Raw genomic sequence first — 21,859 nt, forward strand, 5'->3', positions numbered from 1 at the left:
GACGAATAGAGTTCAAAGCCATGTTGGAGATCCTAGACTTCCATGTGAGACGCCTGCAGCCCCAGGACTACATGTCCCTTGGCCACTAGTAGTTGAATTCCTGGCCAACAAGCTTCTCGCTCAACTTCCACAACCTATCCGCCTCGATTTTGTTGTTCGCCCAAGGGTAGATCTCCTCATCGCACTGGTCGGCAATGCGGCAATCATTGAAGTACTGTCCGTTGAGACCTGGGCAGCATTAGCTTTCCGGTACATGACCTGCGACTCTGAAGCACTGCTGATGAACTCACTCTTGATGTCAGGACTGAATGCAGTGTACACATGAGTGGCGATGCCCTGGTCTTCCGTCTTTGGGTGGAACTCCGTCCACATATTCTTGGTGCCCATGATGATTTCCGTCTCCCCTGTTCGCACCGCGATTAGCGACAAGTTCTTCAAGTACCGCGTCCTCACAAGTGCTTTACTCACGCAGTGAATCAAAGCTCTCTAAATGGCCACCTAAATTGGTGAAGATGACGCCCGGATGCAGGCTGAAGCTCAGGAGACCCTTGTCGCCCAGCTTCTCGGCGAGTGAGAGAGCCATGAGGCAATTGGCCGTCTTGGACTGCGCATAAGCGATCCACTTGTTGTAGTGCTTGCCGTCCTGTGCCACGCTCTCCAGTCAGTGTCTGCAGCCTAGGCGCGATTCAAACAGCATGAGTACTGACATTGAAGTTGTAATCCGTCCACCGAATACGGCTCAAACGGTGCCCATCGCTGCTGACCGTCACGACCCTCGGCTCCTTTGCAGCGAGGACCTTTTTCAGCACCAAGTTTGTGAAAAGGAAGGGGCCGAGGTGATTCGTTCCAAACTGGCTCTCAAAGCCATCTTCCGTCTTGCTCCAGTCCGTAGCCATGATGCCCGCATTATTCACCAAAACATCAATGTGAGGCACATCCTCCCACCCATTCACAGTCTCCGCAGCCGCTCGCGCGCTCTTGAACGAGCTCAGGTCCAGCTCAAGCGTCTTGACAGCAACGGCCGGGAACGATGAGGTGACGGCGTCGGCGGTCTGTTGGACTTTGGTGGTGTTGCGGCCCGCGAGGATGAGGAGGGCCGGAGAGGCGACGGCGACTGCTTGGGCGAATGCGGCGCCGAGGCCGCCGGGAGACACACCGGTTACGAGGATTGTTTTCCCGGCGATGTGGGAGGCGTACTCGGCGACGAGTTCGGTGCCTGTTGTCTCACGGCCTAGCGTGGGAGCCATGGCTTCTTGTGTCCTGGTCGTAGTAGAGGGGTTGCTGGAATGCCTAGAATTTTTTATGGCAATGGTTGCACGAATTGATGATGTGGAAAGCCGTTGATGTTTCGTTAGAGACAGCATCAGTTATAGACAGGTGGCATGTTTGTCTTTATAGAAGCTTCATGGCGATCTACATTTCCCGTGGCACTTCCGCATGTGGTAGTACAAGTCGAACGCCGGAATCTGCAGACGCAAGTAAGAAGCCACTTAACTCCAGACCCAATGGGCATGAGGCGAGTGGGAGCCGAACGCCCAGAACTCATCTCGAGAACCATGGGGCTATGAAGCTGTAGTCCGCAGCTTGCGATCCTTCACGTTCGGTTGCAGCTCACAAGGGACAAAAGTCCAAAACCAATGGATATTCAGGGGAAGCCTGAAAGATCTTTGGTTTAAGTGGCCACCAAATGTAGCCCGGTGGGATGACATTGCCTGTATAGTGCATACTCATCCGGTCTTTACTACTACGAGAATTGAATAGCGGTACGCATCTCGTCGGCGTTAGGTTCAAAGATGCCATCAACAAAAGTTCCGTCTTGTTATTTAGCTTCCAAATCATCTATCGCCGAAATATTTGAGTCTCGTTTGTCGGACATTAATGCGAATCAAAAGGACGTGAGTAAATAAGAGGCGCCCGAGCCGGAGTTAAGAGATGGAAACCCCTTTAACGCCCGGGTCTTGGAGGAGCAAACGGTACCATAACTTTTCCGTGTGCCCGTCTCCCAAGGCAGAGGGATCAACATTTAACTACGGAGTACACAGCACGGATTTGCGACAACCTGAACCCCATCCCGTCCACACGGCATGCATTCCTTGGCACACCGGCGCAGACACCGTGAATCATTGAAACACGACGGGCCGCCCCGATGGTCCCCCACTCCGGAAACCCACGGACCCCGTCGCAGCACCGTCACTTCCCCCGGGGCGCTTACCAGGTATGAGCTACCGATGGCACTCTCTTCTGGAACAGACACCAAGGTAGTACTAGGAATCGGTGTTGAACAACAAAACGAACAAATCTCAGTAGTACTTAGGTACCTTCCTCCTTGATAGGTTACTGCTTCACTGTACTTGTAAATGTTCATGGGCGTGATTCTCCGCACTTGAGCAAATACCAAGGAGTAAGTGAACGAATGGGCTTCCTGGCTGCACAGCCCTGCCTTACTCCCGGGCGTTCCTATCCGCCCATTGTAGGTACTGTACTTTACCTTGAGTACTTCGTGACGGGTGGTAGGAAAAGGCAAATGGCATCTCGGCACGGGAGCACCGGCTTCTATAGTGACACCGCATCTCAATCCTCCAGTTGAGACTCGAGCCTCTGCTAAGGTATCCGATCTATATTCTCACTAGTGCCTCTACTTCGTAATCCCCCCCTTTTCACCAACCAAAAGCTCTTGAAACGTCCTTCGCCCTGATTTAAATCGCCGCAGCCCAGGCCGACTCATCCGTCCGCCATTGACCATGCCAACTAAACTTGCTTCAGCCTCCTTATCAACGCCATTGAGACGTGTTTTCTGGGTCTTGGCAAGGGTACAGGGGAGCGGGTGGGATGGGCCTAGTGCTCCCCGGGCCCAATGAAGCCTCCGTCCCGGGTCCGGCGGATCGCTGCCCACTATCTCATTCCCATTCCCATTCCCATTCCCCATCCCACGCGGCCCATCTTCCCGGTTACCCACAGCTATCCGAAGATGCTTGAGCTGTTTATTGTCCCTCCAAACCTCCTTCGTTAAAACATCCGCTTCCCCCTCCTTTTTTCATGTGTAGCCAAAGCTTTTCCGTCTCACGTTTCTTCGTACCTTGTGGCCGGCCATCTTACGTTGGATTTGTGCGACCTGTCTGTTAATCGAAACACGCAACGTCAGGAGGCTCACACCAGTCTACCTTGGGGCGCATCAACTCCTCTCCTCACCTCCCACCTGCTTCACAGAGAACCGTACCCGAGACTTAATGACTGAGAGCTGTACGATAATATTTACTCGAATGTCATCATGACTCTAGGTGTACCCGAAAACCAATAAGATAATACATATCACAGTATTCAACGCCGCCAACGCCGATATGCCATCTACACCGTCACATCCGATGCTGTCCGCCTCGTGGCTCGTTACTTCGACGACTACTCGTCTCGCGTGCAAAGACTCTCGATCCAGCGTGCCAGCTCTACGCTCTTGACGTCGACGGTTCTCCAAAAGACGTCGCTGCCCCAGACGGTCGGCACACCAAGCAAGACAATTCCGAGAAACCACGCCACGAGTCGCCCAATCACGCCAGTCTCGTCCCTACCGCCGACAAGCGCCCATACGTACGGCATCCAGCGATGCGAAAACACGTCGAGAACGGGTCCGTGGACAAGGTAAAGCGCGTAGCTGATGTCTGCGAGATACTGCGCTAGTGGCGTCACGAACAGGTTCTGCAACACTTTGATGTGTTGCAGAGTAATGACAATCTGGAATGCGCCGAGGGCATACCAGGGGAAGGAGACGAGGTCGCCGCCCATGGTGAAGAAAGGCTCCATGGTGTTGTGCCAGAGTGGTGACATTCCCGGGGTGATGTCGGCCTTTTGGTTCGGCCAGCCAGCCACAAACAGGGCAAAAACCAAGTTACCGACGAGAAAAGTCTTGAACACGCGAACTGCAAGGGAGCTTGAGGACGAGTCCGACGCAGTCGGGGATTCCATGTCGGATGCCTCCTTGTTCTGCAGAGCGGCTGCCTTGCGCTCCTGGCGAGCTTCCTCGATCAAACCGACCTCGGCAAGGAACATGCCACCCAGGAACTCAAAGCCGGCCCAGTGGCCGCACTTGAGGCAGTAGATCATGATGGAGAAAACCGAAGCGAGACGCAAGTACGTCTTCATGCGGCTCACGCCAGTGAGAACGACAAACAGGAGTAGCGAGTGGGAGAATTCGATGGGGATGGTCCAGAGGTGGACATCATAGGGCAGAATCTGGGTAATATCCCACTGCCAGCTGAAGGTAATCCTCCACACTGCGTTCTTCCAGTCCACCAGCTGCTCCCACAGTGTAGGCAAGGGCTGTCCCATCCATCCCAGGCGAATCATGACGAGGATCATGAACGTAGACGCAGTGGTCGGCAGAAACAGGCGGAAACCACGGCGGAAGACACTGCTTGACAGGGTGCGATGCAGTCCATCGTAGTCATGTTTCCTTGCCTGCTTCAAAGACTTGAGAGACAGAACGAAGCCCGAGATGATGAAGAAGATGTGGACCATTGGCCGACCGCTGAAGATAACGCGGAAGAAGGGTAATTGCAGCGGGGAGGAAGCGACATGGTCGTTTTCATCGGGAACGCCGTATGCCCTTGCTGTGAACCAGCCAATATGTTTCTCGGTGAAGTGGCAGAAGAAGACAATCAGCGATGCAACGCCGCGCAGACCATCGAGCCACGAGGTAGGATATAAGCGCCGGTGTTTGAAGTCGTTGGGTCGGAGTCGGCGCTGGACGAAGGAGGGCAGCAGGAAAAAAAGGATTGCCGTCAATCGTGCGAACAGGGAGCTGGATTGCGCGGGAGGGCTTGAGCCACCAGGTGATGAGGGTTCTGAATTGGAATTGACGTTTCCCAGAGGGGAGTAGGAGTATGCGCTCGGGGAGATGCGGGCGACAGCTCCCCGGAGGGAGCGAACGACGAGGGGGATCATGGCGATGATGATGGCTATGTCGTCGGCATGCCCTTGAAGAGGAGTTTTTCGAAGATTTGACGTCGGCTCAAAGGAGAGGTAGTGTTTGCGGAATGTGTAGTTGTCGGCGCGCTAGTCTTAGGTATCGTGGGCGGGCTGGCTGTCGGTTGAACGTGGACTCGATGAACGGCGGATCGTGTGAGGCGTCGGATGTCACAATCGACGTGGCTCGGCAGAGTTTCAAGACCACCCAGACAGACGGACCACAGAGTCAGCGAGGTACGACTGAGGACGAGCCGGGAGCAGCCGGCAGTTCGGCGACGAGGCACAGGCGGAAGCGAAGAATGTTGACGATCTAGAAAGGTGCGTAGAAGAGGTTGAGGGAAAAGTTGAGGGGAAGGAAAGCTAGTCGTGCCGGCTACACAGAAGAAGGGAACTCGACTTGAGTCGACTCAAAATTGGGTTTGGCGGCAAAAAGGACGCCAGAAGGCAAAGACGGCGGGAGCTTGGCGAGCTTGGCGTTGCGTTGCTCCTTGACAGATGGCGCTAATCTGCCCAGGGACAAGGGGGTAAACCGCCAAAACCGCAAGGGGGGAATAGGCCGCTGGTTGGAGATGTCGTACGGATACTCGTGGGTGTGTGCAGGATCGGAATCCTTCTTGCAGGTCGGACGCGTGCTCAAGTGGGAATGGCGGCTTACTGACGCGGGCTGTTGTGCTAGGCCCGAAAAGTGAGTGTTGGAGAAGGGAGGGACTCGGGGAAGGCGGCGAGTGGATGGATAAATGGGCGAGGACTCCCCCCTTTTTTTTTTCTTTCTTTCTTCTGGAAGCGATGTTGTTCAGAAGCGGCCTTTTGTTTTTCATCTGGAGCATTCAGTGTTCAATGCAGGTGGGCAGTCAGAGATACGATGAATTGCGGCACACCTCGTGTTTGCAGCCTGACTTGCAGTGTCTGCAATGGCGAGAAGAACGCGCGAATACGCAGTGCCCTTTACGAATACAACGACAAAAGCTGCATTGGATTCCGAGGTGCTTGCCTCGTCTTCGGGTAGGTAGGTACGAGATAGTAAGGCAAGATGAGATGAGATGAAATGAGATGGGGAAGCTACGACTCGCTCAGATTATCCCACTACGAAGCGTCGAGAGGACAGAACAGACGGGAAACGTAATGGAAGGTACCTAAAGTAGGAACAGACAGTGGAAGGGAAAGAAAACCTTTGCCTCAATACTACTTACCTTACTAATTGAGATATTGTCCCCTTTGCATTCTCTTCCTCTTTCTGTTCTATTGACCTTGGTGGTGCAATTATTCTGAGGCAGAGGATGAACTCTATAAGAAAATAGGAAACAGCTGTTGTGTGGTGCTTTCCCCAGACATCTCCACCCATCTGCTCCTTCCTTGTCTGATGGATTACGCCCGGCGTTGCCCCTTCTGATTTGAGTTCTGGGCAGCTTCCCACCTTCCCACCTTTCCAAGATCCATCCACCGAGGCGGGAATCCACTGGTGGCTCCTGCTTCCCGAGTCCACAGACTATATACCTACAGCGGTCCTCATCTCTGGACTCTGGAGACCCTGAGTCTAAACTCAAAATGTCCTTAGCCGATGCCACCCTCAAAGTCAATCTCCATTCTCATTCTCTAATTTCGTAACCTTCCACCCACGCCAGAGTAGATGAAATATCATCTTGGTTGTCAGCCAATTTTCTCACAGACCTGAGTCTCTATGCGTGAAGCTGAGTACCTGAGAGAGAAGTCTTGACGAGGCTGATAGATACTCGTTGAGAACATCATGATGACTGGAGGAAAAGCCAACAGAAGAGAGGAAGGTAGCGCGCTTGGGTACGTGTTATTCGTACTTGCCTAGGCGGGTGATCCTCCTTCCCAGTTGAACTGAGGTGACCCGCTGAGACGAGGTACCTTACTTAGGTACTTGGGTTTGTACTCAGGCAGGCACTCAGGCAACCCAGGCTGCCAGGGAAGGAGAGGCATGGAGGCAATTGAGTTTCACCACCGGGTTGTTTGCAGTGAATAGGTAATTCCCAACTTCAACGACACCCCACCCATCTCCGTCAGGATGTTGCACTTCTTCATGATCAACAATGGACAACTTGACCCGACCAATGTCAAATATCCCTACGAAGCCCGCTCCGCAACAGTCGCATTGCTTGTAATAGCGCCTCGACCCTGCGCCAACGATACCGACGCGTCCCTCGCATTCCTCCAGGCCCGGCCCCAATCCCCTTTTCATGCCTCATACCCGAGAACTGCCTTGGCGACCCAGACAAAACAGCTCGACGTTCGCTGGTGCACGCCAACAGCGCAAACAGAACCCTCGCGCCGGACTTAGGCGGACCTACGGATACTGTCCACTGCATTGAGTCGGCTTGCTTCAGCCATAGCCATTTCAGACACGCTCTGTTCGAGATGGGTCACCCACGCCATCATCTGCCACTCCTGGGCCCTCAAGCACTACCACCATGCGAAGACTTGACTTCCGCAATCCCTCATGGGTACAACTGGGAATAGGTCATTCAAACTTTTCCATAGTAAACATTCTCTCCGTCTTGTTAGACTGACTGACATTTGCTGAGCCATGGCCAAGCGCCTCATAGTCAGTCGCACACGATTATTCCTAGCCACCCTTCTCTCAACACTGGCCAGCAGTTACAAATAGCTACTAGACTCTGTCACGCTTTCTCGACGCCTGAAACGGTCTCAGGCTCTATAATCACTGTTGGGACTCTTCAAAACGCCATGCATGGCTAGAGAGAAACCAGCCACCATAGCCCCCAGCGGTATTGAGCAATTGGGGTGGCGGCCAGGTGGTCAACGTTTTGCCCGGAAAAGGCATCCTAGAGACCCGTCTCCCGCCGCACCATGTGCTGCACTGCACTTCTTCTTTGGCCCCCATCTGCCAACCGGTCTATGCAAGCAACTTACGATCCCTCGCCTCGTGTCTTCAACCTGAGCAGCCAGCTTTGCGTCATATCATAGGCCTCCCAGTCAGCGGCCAATTGATACAGACTAAGGTAGTGCCCACGCATCTGCTGCTTGTAAGCTGACTGCAGTCTTGAACGGTGTCATCCCGCACCGGCTCCCCCGAACTGCATGAAGCCAGCCTCTGTGGCCACGCACTCGACTGCTCGCCAGCAGGGTTAAGACAGGTTCGACAGGCACCATCTCAGCCCTATGAGTATACCTACTGACATGGCCTCCAGGACTGTCTGCTATAAGCGGGCTGCCCATAGTGCACTGGCCCCATCGCAACATCGCATTCCTAGCCGACTTGCACAGGTCAGCAATTGGCACTCGACTGGCTCTCAAAAGGCACGCGAGATGTTTGCCCATCATCACAATCTGAGTCGGACCATTGAGGCTACTATGCCAATCAGAATTTGCTTACATTCGGCGTGTTCTGCCTCGTTCGAACCATCACGTTGTTTTTGTTTGTCAAGCTGGGAGACAATGCCTCGGAGATTTGAGTTCCAATTCCATCAACAAGCCCAGAGCCTCTCATCAATTACCCCGGATTCCTTCCATTTCCAATCCGCGGAAAGGAACTGTCGACGGCTGCGGTAGCCCGTGTCTCAGACCCCGCAATCCAAGGGAGCGAGACCATCCCTCCCGACGGAAGGACTTGGACATCTCATCAAATAGTCGGCATTCTATGAGTCTCGTAGGTTTGATCGATGGCGGTACGGTCCGGCCGGTCTTTGTAAAATGAGGCACGGGAGCAGACAGCAAGGGTACCAGATCATTATCTTGTGCACTTTTTCGGTGACGACGTCCATGGCGGGTTATCCTTGATCTTTGAGTACGACCAGTCATTCGCCAATGCGGATACTGTTGCACCGCCCAGCGGCACAGGACTATGTATGTATCGTCCAGTGAGATGGAGGCGGACGGCTGGAGGATCACTGCGCATTGGCCCCAAATGCCCCCACGCAGAAAAGAAATGGTGGTGCGCCTCTTATTCGACTGGCTTGCACAGAGTGCTGACACCCATCGCCAAGCAGTTGACAGACCAAACGGGCTCAACGACTTCACCTGTTCCGCGAGCTATCGAAGCACGTTGGTGCAGAGTTGCAATATGTCCTCACACCGGGCAAACGCAGTGCTACGGTGCAGTTTGTCAATAACTCAGATGTCAAGGCTGTTTCCGGAACACAGCAGAGCAGGCGGGGGGCCCTCCGGTAACATCGTAAGCACAGTTGCGGCCGCATAACATGTTCTCACCATTCCAACAACGGCCCCCCCAGCCGTGGTTAACTCCAACTGACCCGAGCCAAACCGTTCCAGGCATTATCAAGTCCCTGCAACTCTGTCAAAAACCGGGGACCGCCAATTCGCAATGCACTACCAGGCCCTAAACGGCCGGGAATGGCGTGGGCTTGAACAGGGTCAACAAGGCAGCTCCCGTGGAACATACGCATTACGGCAAATACGTCCGAGAATGAAGACAGCAAGTTACGAGCTAGATTGGTCCCTGGTAGCCTACGACATTATCACATGTTGACCAACTTCAGCAAGAGATCGACTCATAATACTTGTGGTATCCGTAGGTGTCGCGCAAATACGATCTCATCTCCCCCGCCGGCGCCCATACATTCACCGAAATCCCGGCTGAGACAGAGTCATCGCTCCAACTGGCATGACACCAAGAAAGAAGGCGGCCTGGCATACGAATCACCTCTTCAATGATTGGCCATTGGCGCATCTCGCTGGCCTCATCAGGAACTCATTGACTTCAGCTACTTCTCTAGTAGCATCATGTCTTGCACAGTGCTTGCTGTTTTCGTTCTCTTCTAGCTCGGCGGAAGAGGAAAGCTCTGCAACTCTTTGCTGCTTCTGTTGTCCCATCCACCATACCCGGAGTCGTAGGCAGGCACGCAGGGGACATTCAGCTGCGCCCTCGCAGCCCCCACGATGCAGAAGTCGGCCTGCGATATCAACCATTATTGGTTCGGCGCCGCACGACAGCAGGGGGGGTTCGTTGGTCCCTAGCTTCGCATCCCGGCCAATCGTCTCCCATGTTTAGTCAACAGACGCATTTCTTCATCACCGTCGACTTCTTCATCAGGCCAAGCCTGGTCAATGATTGGCGTACCTCCATAGTACCTCGGGAGCGAAGCCCTACAAGACGACCAAACTAGTAGCGGGAAGCCTAGGAATACATTTGCTTCATCGTCTTGCGCTATTGCCTAGCACAAACCCATGACGGCCTTGTGGAGCTTCGAGAGCTGACCTCAGCGCCAACGAGGGGACTAAACGAGAAAAAGTATCCCAGCCTGATCCTCAACACCATGTAGCACAGTGTCTACTGGCTCACCCGATTCCACTACGCCTCGTCATGGAGGGGGTATCTGTAATTCCATATCTGCTCGCCTCGGACAATGTTGTCCGCTGTCAATTCCATGGGGCAAGAAGCGGCCTGCTCACATACATATATGAAGGAACCCGTCGCCCCAAATCCGAGCCTGCCTGTGTAAACGATACCTTCCTTTTTCCTTCAAGTTCAACTTTTCTCTCTCCTTCAACTTGCAGTCGACTGGACTATCCGCCAGCATGTCTCAAGCCCAGGAGCAATTTCCTAAGCACCAGCCTCTCCTCACGGAGGTGTCGGAGAAGTTGGCGGCTGCTCGCAACCTCGTTCAGAAGTCCCTTGCGGCAGTCCCACCGCACCCTGAGCCAGTTCCAGGTACCGCTGCGCAGCAGCCTGTACCGACACATCTTTTGCAAGATGTCAAGAAACTCGGCTTCCAGGACTTCGAGACTTTGGCCGAATTCGGCATCACTGCTGTGCAAGGCAGGATCAACGACAATGATTTGCTCTTGGAGCACGTCATCCAGCTTTTCGCCAAGTTGCCTCGCGGCACCATCAATGGCAAGAAACTCGAGTATGGCTTGATCAACCAGCTTTGGGATGGTATCGACCATCCACCTATGACAACTCTCGACGAGAAGTTCAAGTATCGCGCAGCCGACGGCTCCAACAACAACATCCACAGCCCGGCCATGGGCGCAGCTGGCACAGCATATGCTCGGTCAGCTCCGCCAATCACCTATCAAACCCCCAATCAGCCAGATCCCAGCCTTCTGTTCGATATGCTCTTTGCTAGAGGCGAGGAATTCAAGCCTCACCCCAACAAAATCTCAAGCTTCCTCTTCTACTTGGCTACCATCATCACTCATGATATCTTCCAAACCGTGAGACAATACCCCTCGCGCTGGTGAAACTCGGGTTGCTAATCGAAGACATCATAGGACGGCCTCAGTGGTATCAACAAGACATCCTCCTACCTCGACCTTTCTCCTCTCTATGGTCGCAACCAAGAGGAGCAGGATCAAGTTAGGACAAACCTGGATGGCAGACTCAAGCCTGACTCATTCTCTTCCAAGAGAGTCCTTGGTTTCCCTCCCGGCGTCGGTGTTCTTCTGATGATGTTCAACCGCTTCCACAATTATATCGTTACACAGCTTGCAAGGTTGGATAGTCCATCCCGAAATTCGATCTATACTAATGGAAATTAGCATCAATGAAAACAACCGATTCAACAGACCTCCTGGCGATGCCATCGATCCCGAGGCTGAGGCCCCCAAAAAGCCAACGGAGCCGGAGGAAGCCGGTCCAGTCGGTCACCCAAGATACCTGGACTGGATTGAATCCCCAGCCTACAAGGAATATACGAGCACCCCCGAGTACAAGGAATGGACCAGTTGGACTGCTTGGGTCAAATTTGACAATGACCTTTTCCAAACAGCGCGTCTCATCACTTGCGGTCTCTACGTCAGCATCGTCCTTCGCGACTACGTTCGTACCATCTTGAACATGAACCGCTCGCCTTCTAGCTGGGCGCTGGATCCCCGTACCACTGAGGGCAAGAGCGTTCTTAGAGCTGAGACCCCCGAGGGTACCGGAAACCAGGTCTCTGTCGAGTTCAACCTTATCTACAGGTGGCATTGCACCATTTCCCCCAAGGATGCCAAATGGACCGAAAAGGCGTTCCGCGAGCAACTCAAGATTAAGGGAGTAACCAAGGATGTCAAGGACTACACTCTCATGGAGTTCGGCCACGCTGTGAGGGACTGGGAGAGACGTATCAGTGATGACCCCGTCAAGCGCGACTTCGCCGGCCTGAAGCGTGGCAAGGATGGTGCGTTCCGCGAAGAGGATTTGGTCAAGATCTTCAAGGAGTCCGTCGAGGATGTTGCTGGTTCTTACGGCGCGAACAGAATCCCCGAGATTATGAAGCCAATCGAGGTGCTCGGTATGATGAACGCGCGAAAGTGGAATGTTGCCACCCTCAACGAGTTCCGTGACCACTTCGGCCTCACCAGACACCCGACATTTGAGGACATCAACCCGGACCCCGAAGTCGTCAAGAAGCTGAGATATCTCTATGGCACTCCAGATCAGGTTGAACTGTACCCTGGATTGGTTGCTGAGAAGGCTAAGCAGCCCATGTCCCCCGGAAGTGGGTTGTGTGGCGGCTTCACCATGACTAGAGCGATCTTGTCTGATGCGGTTGCCCTGGTTCGTGGCGACCGATTCTACACCGTCGACTACACGCCGAAGAATCTGACCAACTGGGGGTACGTATTTCTGATTTCTGTTGCGCAGATGAATTCGAATAGCCACTAACTTTTGAATAGTTTCAACCAGTGTAGCTACGATCACAACGTTGACCAGAGCCATGTTCTGTACAAGCTGGTGTTCCGCGCTTTCCCCAACTCATTCGAGCAGAACAGCGTTTACGCCCATTTCCCTCTCACAGTGCCCTCCGAGAACAAGACGATTCTCGAGGACATCAACAGAGCCTATCTCTACTCCTGGAAGGAGCCAGTCACCAAGCGCAACATGATTCCCATCTTCTCCCACAAGGCTGTCAGCGAGATTCTGTACAACCAGACAGACTTCAAAGTTGTCTGGGGCGATGCCATCCGTCACCTGGTCGCGCAGCCCGGCAAGGAGTACGGCAAGGACTTTTGTCTGGCTGGCGATGGCAAGGCCAACACACAGAACCGCACTCTCGTCAGGAAGGCTTTGATCACGGGTCCTTGGGAGAAGGAAGTGTTCAAGTGGTATACTCATATGACGCCTCGGTTGCTGGAGCAGAACAGTTTTGCCATTAGGAAGGGCGTCAGGGAGGTTGATCTTGTTCGGGACGTCATCAACCTGACAAACACACGATTCAATGCTGCCCTCTTCCACCTGCCCATCAAGAACGAGGACTCGCCACTGGGTGTTTACACTGACCAGGAATTGTATGTGGTTGTCGCCACCCTTTTCCAGTCTGTTTTTCTAGATGCGGACATTGGCAACAGCTTCAAGCTGCGGACGATTGCGCGAGAGCTCGGTCAAGGTTTGGGCAAGCTCATGAGCCTCATTTGCCTGACCATCTCCAAGGCCGGTTTGATCACGAATATTGTCGCCAAGATCAGAGAGGGAGAAGCCTCGCTTCCCACCTTTGGAAATCATCTCATTGAGCGCCTTCTTGCTGACGGCAAGGACATTGAAGAGGTCGTTTGGGGTACCATCATGCCAGTCGTCACCGCCAATGTTACGAACCAATCGCAAGTCATGGCTCTTTGCATCGACTACTACCTTGGAGAGGGTCACGACCACCTGAAGACTCTTTACAAGCTGGCTCATGAGGATACACCTGAGGCGGATGAGAAGTTGATGAAGTAGTAAGTCTAACCTAAACACTTCCTGCATGTTGGAAATTCCTCTAACGTTGTCTCAGCATGTTGGAGGGTTGCAGACTCCGCGGCACCGTTGCTGTTTACCGTGAGGCCGTTACTACCCAGGTCATTACCGACTACGCTCCTTGCCTCCTGGACCCCAATGACCCGACCTCGCGCACGCCCAAGATCAACGACGATATCGACGGCACCAAGTACGAAGTCAAGATCCCCAAGGGCCAAAAAGTCCTGTGCAACCTGATGACGGCCGGTCGCGACCCGACCATCTTTGAGGCCCCCAATGAAGTGCGTCTCGACCGCCCTCTCGAGTCGTACGTCCACTACGGTCTCGGTCCCCATTGGTGTGCTGGCAAGGAGATCAGCCGCGTGGCGCAGACGAGTCTGTTTAAGCAGATTGTTGGACTCAAGGGACTGAGGAGAGCCGACAAGACGCCTACTGGAAACGGAGGCCGTGGGAAGCTCAAGAACATGCCTGCCGGTGCCTGGCCCGGCCAGGTCGGTCTTCCTGTTGGCAGCAACCAGAACGGCGCCAGCAAGAAGGATGAGCCCTGGCTGGGTCTGCGCACCTTCATGACGGCCGATCAGAGCTCATACTGGCCTGTGCCGACGACGATGAGAATCGAGTGGGACGAGTAAGAAGGGAAATTGTTGACTTGATTTGTACGAAAAAAGGGTGTAGGATTATTCATGATGGAGTACTGTATGAGACTGGGAACCGATTACTTGGGTTTAATCAAAGATTCCTTAATTGGCTTTTCATCGTCGTGATCAGTTGCAAGTGAGTTAAGTAGACTTTGACCAGTGCCCGAAGAAACAAGGGACTAACGACAAGGAACAACTAAGCCTGTCTAATTCATAAATTCGGACGGAAACTTTTGGTTTAATAACAAAATCAGTACATAAAGCAGGCTGAGCACCATAAAAACCCCAGCACCGTAACCACTACTCGGCACCTATTACTCTGTATGAGATAAGGAGTCACAGCGTAAAGTATCGTAGCCAGTTTCTCTACAAAAAGATCCATTTTTATTATATCATCTTAGACATGAGAGAGATACTTTCTTTTGCCCTTTGACAGACTCCTCCCAATAAGTCCCAATATTTTTGACCGCGCAGTCCAGCTGTGATGACTATGTGCCACTACCAACAAGAAGTACCTGCTAGTTACCTTGGGTGCAGGTGTCGATTTCTTGCATACATGGGGCGGCTGACTCTAGTTCGATTCTGGAAAGTGAGAGAACCTTATTTTTGGCTTTTTTTTACGACCGGTCATCCATGTGTTGGGCCGAACTCATTTCCTGCACGTTGCCGATAGCGGATTGATTAATGCCCGGACACGGCAGTACCAATATCTCTCTCAATTGGCAATGGTGTACGTATGTTTTTTGCCCATAAGTCTAATCAATTTATCGCAATCGAAAGATAATCTGTCTACAATTTTCATTACGACTAGCATCGTTAGCACTCAACGGAACGTTAGAGTGTCTTTACACGTACGTTGGTTGTCATGGACATACCAGCCGCAGCCAATGCCCTCGGCACACTTGGGGCAGTAAGTTCCCGTCGTCACTAGAGATGAAATAAGAAGGACTCACAATCTGCAGGTCTGCTGGTCTATTCAGGTGCGTTTCTGTCAGATTGAATTTCCTTGGATAGCGTCCTGACGGTCGGCCGTTGCGTAGCTTATTCCACAAATTGTCATCAATTACCGACGCCATAATGCTACCGGTTTGCAGCCTTCAATGATGATGCTCTGGGCGTGGGCCGGCGTTCCGTTGGGTGTCTACAATATCGTCGAGGACTTCAACATTGCCCTGCAGATCCAACCCCAGATCTTGACATTCCTAAGTCTCGCTACTTGGATCCAGTGCTTCTACTACCAAAGAGTAACATCTCCCATGCGATTCCTCAACTGAAATTGCCTTACTCACCTCGTTCATAGAAATGGTCTATCCTCCGCTCTCTCGCTGTCGTGGCCCCTATCGCAACCGTCATGGCCGGAATCCAAGTCGCCCTCGTCATTGGCCTCCGCATTGTCAAGGCCCGTGGCACAGATTGGCCCATGATCCTCATGGCTTCCCTCTCCGCCGCCCTCCTGGCCGCCGGAGTACTCCGACACTACTGGGACATCTACCTTCACCGCACCGTTCGCGGCATCTCTTTCATCTTCGTTAGTATCGATGCCGCGGGCGACGTATTCTCTCTCGCGTCCCTCTTTTTCCAGCGCCGGCTTGATATGTTGGGGGTCGTCATTTACGCGACTGAGTTTGTGCTCTGGTGCGGGGTGTTTGCGTGCGGAGGATACTTCAATTTGTTGCCCTGGGCGAGGAAGAGATTGCGGGCGAGGGAGGAGGCTGGGAGGTCGAGCGAGTTGGAGACGCCGGGCTCAGATGCTGTCGCTAACGGCATTGCTTTGCATGATTTGCCTTCTTCGACGTCCGTCTTCCGGACTGCGTCCGGGGACGATTCTGGGCTCCGATCTAGAACGGCCGCTTCGCTGTGAGCCCGGAGGATGCCGACTAGACCATTTAATGCAACGTCAGCCGTGGAAAGCCGAGACCAAGGCAACTCTCCGCCACCTTCATAGGCGTAAGAGACGGTATCAACGCCATCGATGTCCCGGTGGAGCGCCGGCTCGGGGGAACACCAAATCCTAGCTTCTTCAACGAGACCGTATCTGTATGGTTTGGCAAGAGATGTTGTATACTAGTACTGGGGTTCTCAGCACAGGTACTTAATAGGTCGGTACTAGCTTTAAAAACGTCGTATTATAGCTCTATAGTATCACTGGTTCCTGCAGTACATTGCATTTCCCTCAAGCAATCCCTATTTATTTTCCTATCTTGGGTTCTGTACCTAAACAGCGTGTATTATTCTACGAATCGAATGCTTGAGCCCCGACTTCCCAGGCCCATACACTTCTTCTTGTGCCTTCTCATACCGGATTGAAGCGAATTCCGTTTCAAAGTCCATCTCGCCTACCGCGATCACTCGAGACTTGAGATAGAATTTGAAGAAGATGTACAGGACTGGTGACACAGTATTAGTCCATGACCATGGTGTTGAGGAAGGGAGCAGGCAACTCACTTGCAAAGATGAAGACATTGAGATAGCATGTCAAGAACCCCGAGGCGGTAAAGTTTCCGGTTGTGAAGACGTCGAAGCCTGAATGATGGTGTGAGTTGGGAATGACTCGAAATACTGCGATGGTAACACGAATATTCGCGGAGGCTTACCTGAAAAGAAGACAACAAGAACAACCATCACTAAGGCCGCCCATGATATATAGGGCTGCCCAGAAACCTTGTATGGAAGCTCTATTTAGAGGTGTAAGCGTAGCATGCGCAGTGAACGGTCATCACGAACAGTCTCTTACCATTTCTAGAGTAGCCTTGTGCCTTGAGCCCAGCGAAAAACCGAAGATACGTGATCTCAATCACAATCCAACCGATTAGACCGGCAACCGTTGTAATGTTGACGAACCATCCAAAGACGACAGAGGTGTTGTTGGCCACGTTGAGATAGACAAGCGGCATGAGGACGCAGGTCAACCCTACCGCGTAGTGAGGTGTCCCGAACCTGTCGCAGCGCTGAAGGACCCTAGGCGCGTGCCCATCGCAACTGAGACCGTAGAGGGTTCGAGACGCGATGAAGACGCAGGCGGAGCCGCTGCTAATGGCCGAAGTGCAGACCACGGCGTTGATGATTGACGGCAATACAGAGACGCCGGAGCGGGTGAAGGCGATGACGAAGGGGGACTGCTGGGCGGTACCGGTCGAGATGCTGAGTGACGGGTCGTTGGATGGCCTTCTTTTCGTTAGACAAGTCCCTCAAGTAGTGTCCCTACACAGATACGAGCTTCTTACACAATCATTCCCACAATTAGAATGCTAAGAACATAAAAGAAGAATACGCGTAAGAAAGTCTTCCTCGTAGCCGCTGGGATGATTTTTCTCGGTTGCCGAGTCTCGGAGCCCGAAATAGCAACGACTTGAATATTGCCGTAGCTGAAAGCCGCCGAGAGCAAAACTTTCCAGAAAGCCAGAAAGTTACCAGATGGGCCGGTGACTAGATAGCTGTTGAAGGCGCCGGGGTCCTGCCAGTATCGGAAACCTATACGGTCACCATTGGGTCCGCCACCGAGATCAATGACTAGGCCGCCGATGATGAGGCCGATGATAGTCATGATCTTTAGAGAAGCGAACACAACCTCGGTCTGTTTGTCTTGTAAGTTGCAGAGCTCTTTGAGGTGTAGAGTGGTATCTTACTTCACCGTATAGCCGGACGCCGCAGAAGTTGACTGTGATGATAAAGACCAGAAAAATTGTGATCCAAACCCTTGGGTTTACGGAGGTATTCCAGAACTGAATCAAAGTTGCAGCGGCGCTGATCTCAGCAGGAACAGAAATCGACATGGTGTACCCTATTCTCAAGTCAGGACTGTGCTTCAACTCTCAGCACTTACAAAGCTCGTGGCTTTGCACTTGAACTTACAAAAGTTCCAGCCAGTGGCTGCACCGAGTGCTGGCTCAACAAACTTGGTCGCATGTCGAATGAAACCACCAGTCGACGGCATGAAGGACGTGATCTCCCCCGTCGTATACGAGACGCCGGCGGTGACGAGACCCATAACGATGTAGGCCAAAAGTGCTCCGGCGGGGCCTGCAGTGGCTATGGTTGTACCAGAGCTCAAGAACAAGCCCGTTCCCTTGATCCAGTATCAGGCGACAAATCATCCCACCAAATGGTCGATACTGAGTAGACTCACAATCATTCCCGCAATTGCAATCATGTTAATATGCCGAGACTCCAAGTCACGCCTGATCCCCTCACCATCTCCGGGGATAGAGGTGCTCTGGCCGGAGCCGGAGTCCACTTCGGGAGTTGCACCAGTAGTGGTCTCGCCCTTTTCCTTCCCCTCCATGATGGAAGAGTTGAACAGAATAATAAGGATCTGTAGGGCTCAAATAGGATGGCCTCGTAAATCTATTGAAGTTCAAGGATGCATCTCGCTGCGACTTCTTCCGAGTAACAAGACGGGTTGATCAACATTATGAATGACACAAGTGTAAGCACCCAAAAGTCGGTCCTGATAACGCCCCCGGAGGTGCCATTCAGGGTCGTAGGATAGGCGCAACTCCGCAGCCAATCGGGCGCTGGGTCGCTGTCAACGATCAACTTTGAGTTGCCGGTGCCAGGATCAAGCTTCGGCTTGAGACGCCGGCCGGTTGATAAGCCCCGTTGCGCGTGAGTGCGGGGATAGAACGGCTTCAAAGATTGGATAAAAGCCTGGGGAACGCGATCCCTGACCTGACAGCTCTGTCACACGGCATCCAACGATAAGACTTTAGTAGGTCAAGCATGATGGCACCCATTTCTTCTTCAAGTCCCGAGGACGCCTTTCAGTTATTCGACCTGCGGGTCGAGGTCGTCTGTCCACCAGGCAAGAGGATTATGTGTGGTGCCAAAGAAGGGGATTACTTCACGCTGAAGGGTGAGATGTTGCATTTGCCACCAGATCAAGGCATCAGCATATACAGCTTATGTACGCGAATACCGACCCTATCTACTCCAGAGTCATAATTGCTGATTCTCGAAAACAGCATCGGTGCTACCCCTACTCGCTGCAAAGCAACGAGTAACTGCCAAGAACGACTGGATGACAACCGATGCGTTGATCGCATGCCCGGATCCCTGCTGTCCTTCCCAGCTGAAGATTGTCCGAGAAGGCATCAGAACGTTCCGTCACTCAGAGACTACTGCCGTTCCTTTGAGCAACGCCGATGCGCCCAAGTAGAAGTCTTACACAGACACATGTACTCAACCTCATCTTGGTCTTATCGATGTTCAAGCAAAAAATACACCATCTTGAGTATTGAAACCAGCTTCAGCCATGAGTCCAACCCAGGTCTCATCATCTGCAAAATCCAAACTCAGTGCGCCTTCCGCCTGGCCGAAAGCTCGACCTGAGGTTGCGGCATACCCGATCTCGCGTGTCGTGTCCCGCTCGCCAGCCCGAAGCTGGTCACGATGCTCAGGAAGATCTGTTACCGTCGACGCCTCGGCTGAGGGCTTGGAGATTCTAGCCAAGATGTTGTCGAGAAACCTTGACTGAAGTGCGCAACTCGAGCCCGGCGGCGCAGCTTGCTGGGAGAAAACCAAGGCTGCACCCGAGATTGCACTTTGAATGGCTGGTTGAATTTGGCCGGCGATGGAATGGGACGTAGATAACATGAGCTAGATTCCAGTCAGCCTTCAAATAAAGAAGAACAGTAAAAAGTTTCCCAATGGTCGAACCTTGATCAAGAATGCTGCACTATAGGCAGTCATCACATGAACAGAGTCTTGGGTAAAGCAAAGCCAAGAAGAGTGACGGCAGATGAGATGCAGCATCTCCAGGGCACTTGAGTAGCTAACCCAGAGAGCCTCCATATGGTAGGTCATGTTTGGATCCGACTGTGCTAAGATGTCCTGTAATGGCAAAGAGAACAGTTGTAACTTGAGATGTGTGCCATAGAACTGGATTAAAAAAGGATGGCAGCTGTCTAGTCGGAGGCTTTAGCTAGCTAACTTTCACGGCTTGGGGTTTAGGCATACCTGTATCTGCGACCCTGAGCCACCTCGACTCCCACTCATCGATTCTGCTCTTGATAATTGCAAGGAGAGACTCGAGACTGTGTAGTTGTCTGGCGTGAACTCGACTTGACCTCGGTCCTAGTAGCCTGAAAACCTCTGAACTCAACAGTCGTAGTGTTACTAGCGCACCAAGCAGGCAATCACCAGGAGTAGCCATTGCATCTTTACACCATGGCTCAATAGACTCGATGAACTCACTTCGTTCAATCATCCACGGCTTTCCAGTTTGTAAGCTCATGCTATGCCCTATTAGCTCTTGAGCTGCCATCTTCGCTCAGTCTTGATCTCCATCTTACCTTCGATCGTAAACAAAGAGAATCAGCCAGGTTCTCTCGATGTTCCTGGCTTGATGTCGCTCCAAGTCCATGGCCGCGTTTGATTGCGGCGAATAAGGAGCCAGCCGATGCCAGCCCAATTCCATGCCCATCCTGATCACGTATCCCAGGAGCATCCAGGCACGTGTGTCTTCAGACTCTTTCCAATAGGTCAAGATCATCACCGCTTGGGCAGTCTCAACTGATTTGGTTCCTTTTCTGAACGTAGAGGCAAGGATACCTTCTGCATGGTCGCGGAGTCTCTTGTATAGAGCAGGATTGAATGCCTTTGCGGCTGCGGATAGGATTGCCGTAAGAAGGAATGAAGACTCCTGTCGGATCTGGCTGAAGGTGTGCAGGTACGGGTCCAATTGGCTTATGTATGGATTGAGAGATTCCATGAAACTATTCACAGGTTACTCTTGTCTTGTCGTGGCGAGAGCGGAAAGGGAGAAGCTAGAGACGAAGATGCTTCAAAGGGGCGGGGTGGAACAGGGTTGTGACAGGTACGTTGGCATTCTTAGACTCACTTTTCGAACAGAGACGAGGCGATGGAAGAATTGAGGAGACCAAGTTGAATTGGATCATCTGCAGGGATCCGCGACTCTTCTTGCTGTGCCTCTGAAGTGGTCGATTCTGAAGCATTCAATATGCTTCCAAGTGAGAAACTGCCTCGAGTGGCTGCACGACTGAACAGCCCAGCAGGCTGCAGGCTTCCATTGCTCCAGTCTGGACTTCGTTGAATTGCCTGCGCCAGTTCACTTCTCTCCTCAATCTGCCTTTGTTGTACCGACTGAGAAGAAGCGGCTGGTGCTGTCGAGATCTGGGCTTTGCGCTTGGGCGTGATTCTTGAACTGTTAATCGCTATAGCACTGTTTCTCCAGGTGGTACGCACCGAGTCCCTGGTTTTCTTCCACGGCGGTGATCTTGGAAAATGCACGTTAATGACTTCCGGGTACATCGATCGCAAACCGTTGCATCATCTGCGGTGATGCATTTCATCTTGACACTCCTGCATTGAAGGCACGCCTTGGAACTGATCGAAGGCATGTCTGTCAGTCGGCGCAGATGTTGCTGGCATCACAGACCGCTGCATCTTACACGGGCTTGAGAAATGGCGATGCTTGGGTGTGTTCCATTGTGCATACTGCTTTACTCCTGCTTTACTGTGCTAGATCGCCGGCTACCATTCGTGAAGCCAACACTAAGGATGACCGGCAGTTGGACTCGATAAGGCTAAGGGATGGAATTCGCCGGCTTCGGGGGTGCTGAGAACCCTTTTCGGATTT

General features: G+C 52.6%; 7 protein-coding genes across 7 annotated transcripts; 3 read left to right on the plus strand and 4 right to left on the minus strand.

Annotated features, from left to right (window-relative positions):
• Positions 1 to 85: 85 nt before the first annotated feature.
• CLUP02_07123 (short-chain dehydrogenase/reductase family Oxidoreductase) lies at positions 86 to 1,247 on the minus strand (the record flags this gene model as incomplete). The annotated part of the gene is made up of 4 exons (XM_049286119.1): positions 86 to 228; positions 291 to 404; positions 469 to 655; positions 708 to 1,247. 4 exons carry the CDS (start codon positions 1,245 to 1,247, stop codon positions 86 to 88), a joined length of 984 nt encoding a protein of 327 aa, XP_049143262.1.
• Positions 1,248 to 1,363: 116 nt separating this feature from the next.
• Positions 1,364 to 6,903, minus strand: CLUP02_07124 (acyltransferase; the record flags this gene model as incomplete). Its single annotated transcript, XM_049286120.1, has 19 exons — positions 1,364 to 1,562; positions 1,616 to 1,712; positions 2,176 to 2,264; positions 2,319 to 2,598; positions 2,662 to 2,977; positions 3,065 to 3,157; positions 3,285 to 3,345; positions 3,401 to 5,046; positions 5,103 to 5,142; positions 5,208 to 5,269; positions 5,339 to 5,542; positions 5,619 to 5,736; positions 5,838 to 5,925; positions 6,155 to 6,224; positions 6,290 to 6,425; positions 6,478 to 6,525; positions 6,577 to 6,598; positions 6,624 to 6,769; positions 6,845 to 6,903. The coding sequence occupies 19 exons, from the start codon at positions 6,901 to 6,903 to the stop codon at positions 1,364 to 1,366; spliced, it is 3,774 nt and encodes a 1,257-aa protein (XP_049143263.1).
• An 85-nt stretch (positions 6,904 to 6,988) lies between these two features.
• Positions 6,989 to 14,256, plus strand: CLUP02_07125 (linoleate diol synthase; the record flags this gene model as incomplete). Its single annotated transcript, XM_049286121.1, has 23 exons — positions 6,989 to 7,119; positions 7,196 to 7,278; positions 7,339 to 7,440; positions 7,506 to 7,525; positions 7,579 to 7,626; positions 7,701 to 7,967; positions 8,033 to 8,078; positions 8,133 to 8,208; positions 8,277 to 8,324; positions 8,398 to 8,609; positions 8,668 to 8,801; positions 8,938 to 9,107; positions 9,214 to 9,403; positions 9,477 to 9,547; positions 9,577 to 9,676; positions 9,796 to 9,902; positions 9,953 to 10,017; positions 10,224 to 10,399; positions 10,459 to 11,121; positions 11,179 to 11,399; positions 11,473 to 12,507; positions 12,568 to 13,593; positions 13,662 to 14,256. The coding sequence occupies 23 exons, from the start codon at positions 6,989 to 6,991 to the stop codon at positions 14,254 to 14,256; spliced, it is 5,586 nt and encodes a 1,861-aa protein (XP_049143264.1).
• An 871-nt stretch (positions 14,257 to 15,127) lies between these two features.
• Positions 15,128 to 16,123, plus strand: CLUP02_07126 (uncharacterized protein; the record flags this gene model as incomplete). Its single annotated transcript, XM_049286122.1, has 4 exons — positions 15,128 to 15,172; positions 15,225 to 15,242; positions 15,303 to 15,506; positions 15,563 to 16,123. 4 exons carry the CDS (start codon positions 15,128 to 15,130, stop codon positions 16,121 to 16,123), a joined length of 828 nt encoding a protein of 275 aa, XP_049143265.1.
• Positions 16,124 to 16,476: 353 nt separating this feature from the next.
• On the minus strand, positions 16,477 to 18,672 carry CLUP02_07127 (amino acid permease; the record flags this gene model as incomplete). The annotated part of the gene is made up of 9 exons (XM_049286123.1): positions 16,477 to 16,649; positions 16,708 to 16,785; positions 16,857 to 16,937; positions 16,997 to 17,427; positions 17,487 to 17,836; positions 17,889 to 18,043; positions 18,115 to 18,328; positions 18,389 to 18,574; positions 18,640 to 18,672. The coding sequence occupies 9 exons, from the start codon at positions 18,670 to 18,672 to the stop codon at positions 16,477 to 16,479; spliced, it is 1,701 nt and encodes a 566-aa protein (XP_049143266.1).
• Positions 18,673 to 18,984: 312 nt separating this feature from the next.
• Positions 18,985 to 19,417, plus strand: CLUP02_07128 (uncharacterized protein; the record flags this gene model as incomplete). Its single annotated transcript, XM_049286124.1, has 2 exons — positions 18,985 to 19,165; positions 19,224 to 19,417. The coding sequence occupies 2 exons, from the start codon at positions 18,985 to 18,987 to the stop codon at positions 19,415 to 19,417; spliced, it is 375 nt and encodes a 124-aa protein (XP_049143267.1).
• A 50-nt stretch (positions 19,418 to 19,467) lies between these two features.
• Positions 19,468 to 21,709, minus strand: CLUP02_07129 (fungal specific transcription factor domain-containing protein; the record flags this gene model as incomplete). Its single annotated transcript, XM_049286125.1, has 6 exons — positions 19,468 to 19,857; positions 20,038 to 20,091; positions 20,192 to 20,495; positions 20,553 to 20,975; positions 21,101 to 21,418; positions 21,672 to 21,709. 6 exons carry the CDS (start codon positions 21,707 to 21,709, stop codon positions 19,468 to 19,470), a joined length of 1,527 nt encoding a protein of 508 aa, XP_049143268.1.
• Positions 21,710 to 21,859: the final 150 nt, after the last annotated feature.

Source organism: Colletotrichum lupini, chromosome 4 (assembly GCF_023278565.1).
Source record: "Colletotrichum lupini chromosome 4, complete sequence".
NCBI classification, from domain to species: Eukaryota; Fungi; Ascomycota; class Sordariomycetes; order Glomerellales; family Glomerellaceae; genus Colletotrichum; species Colletotrichum lupini.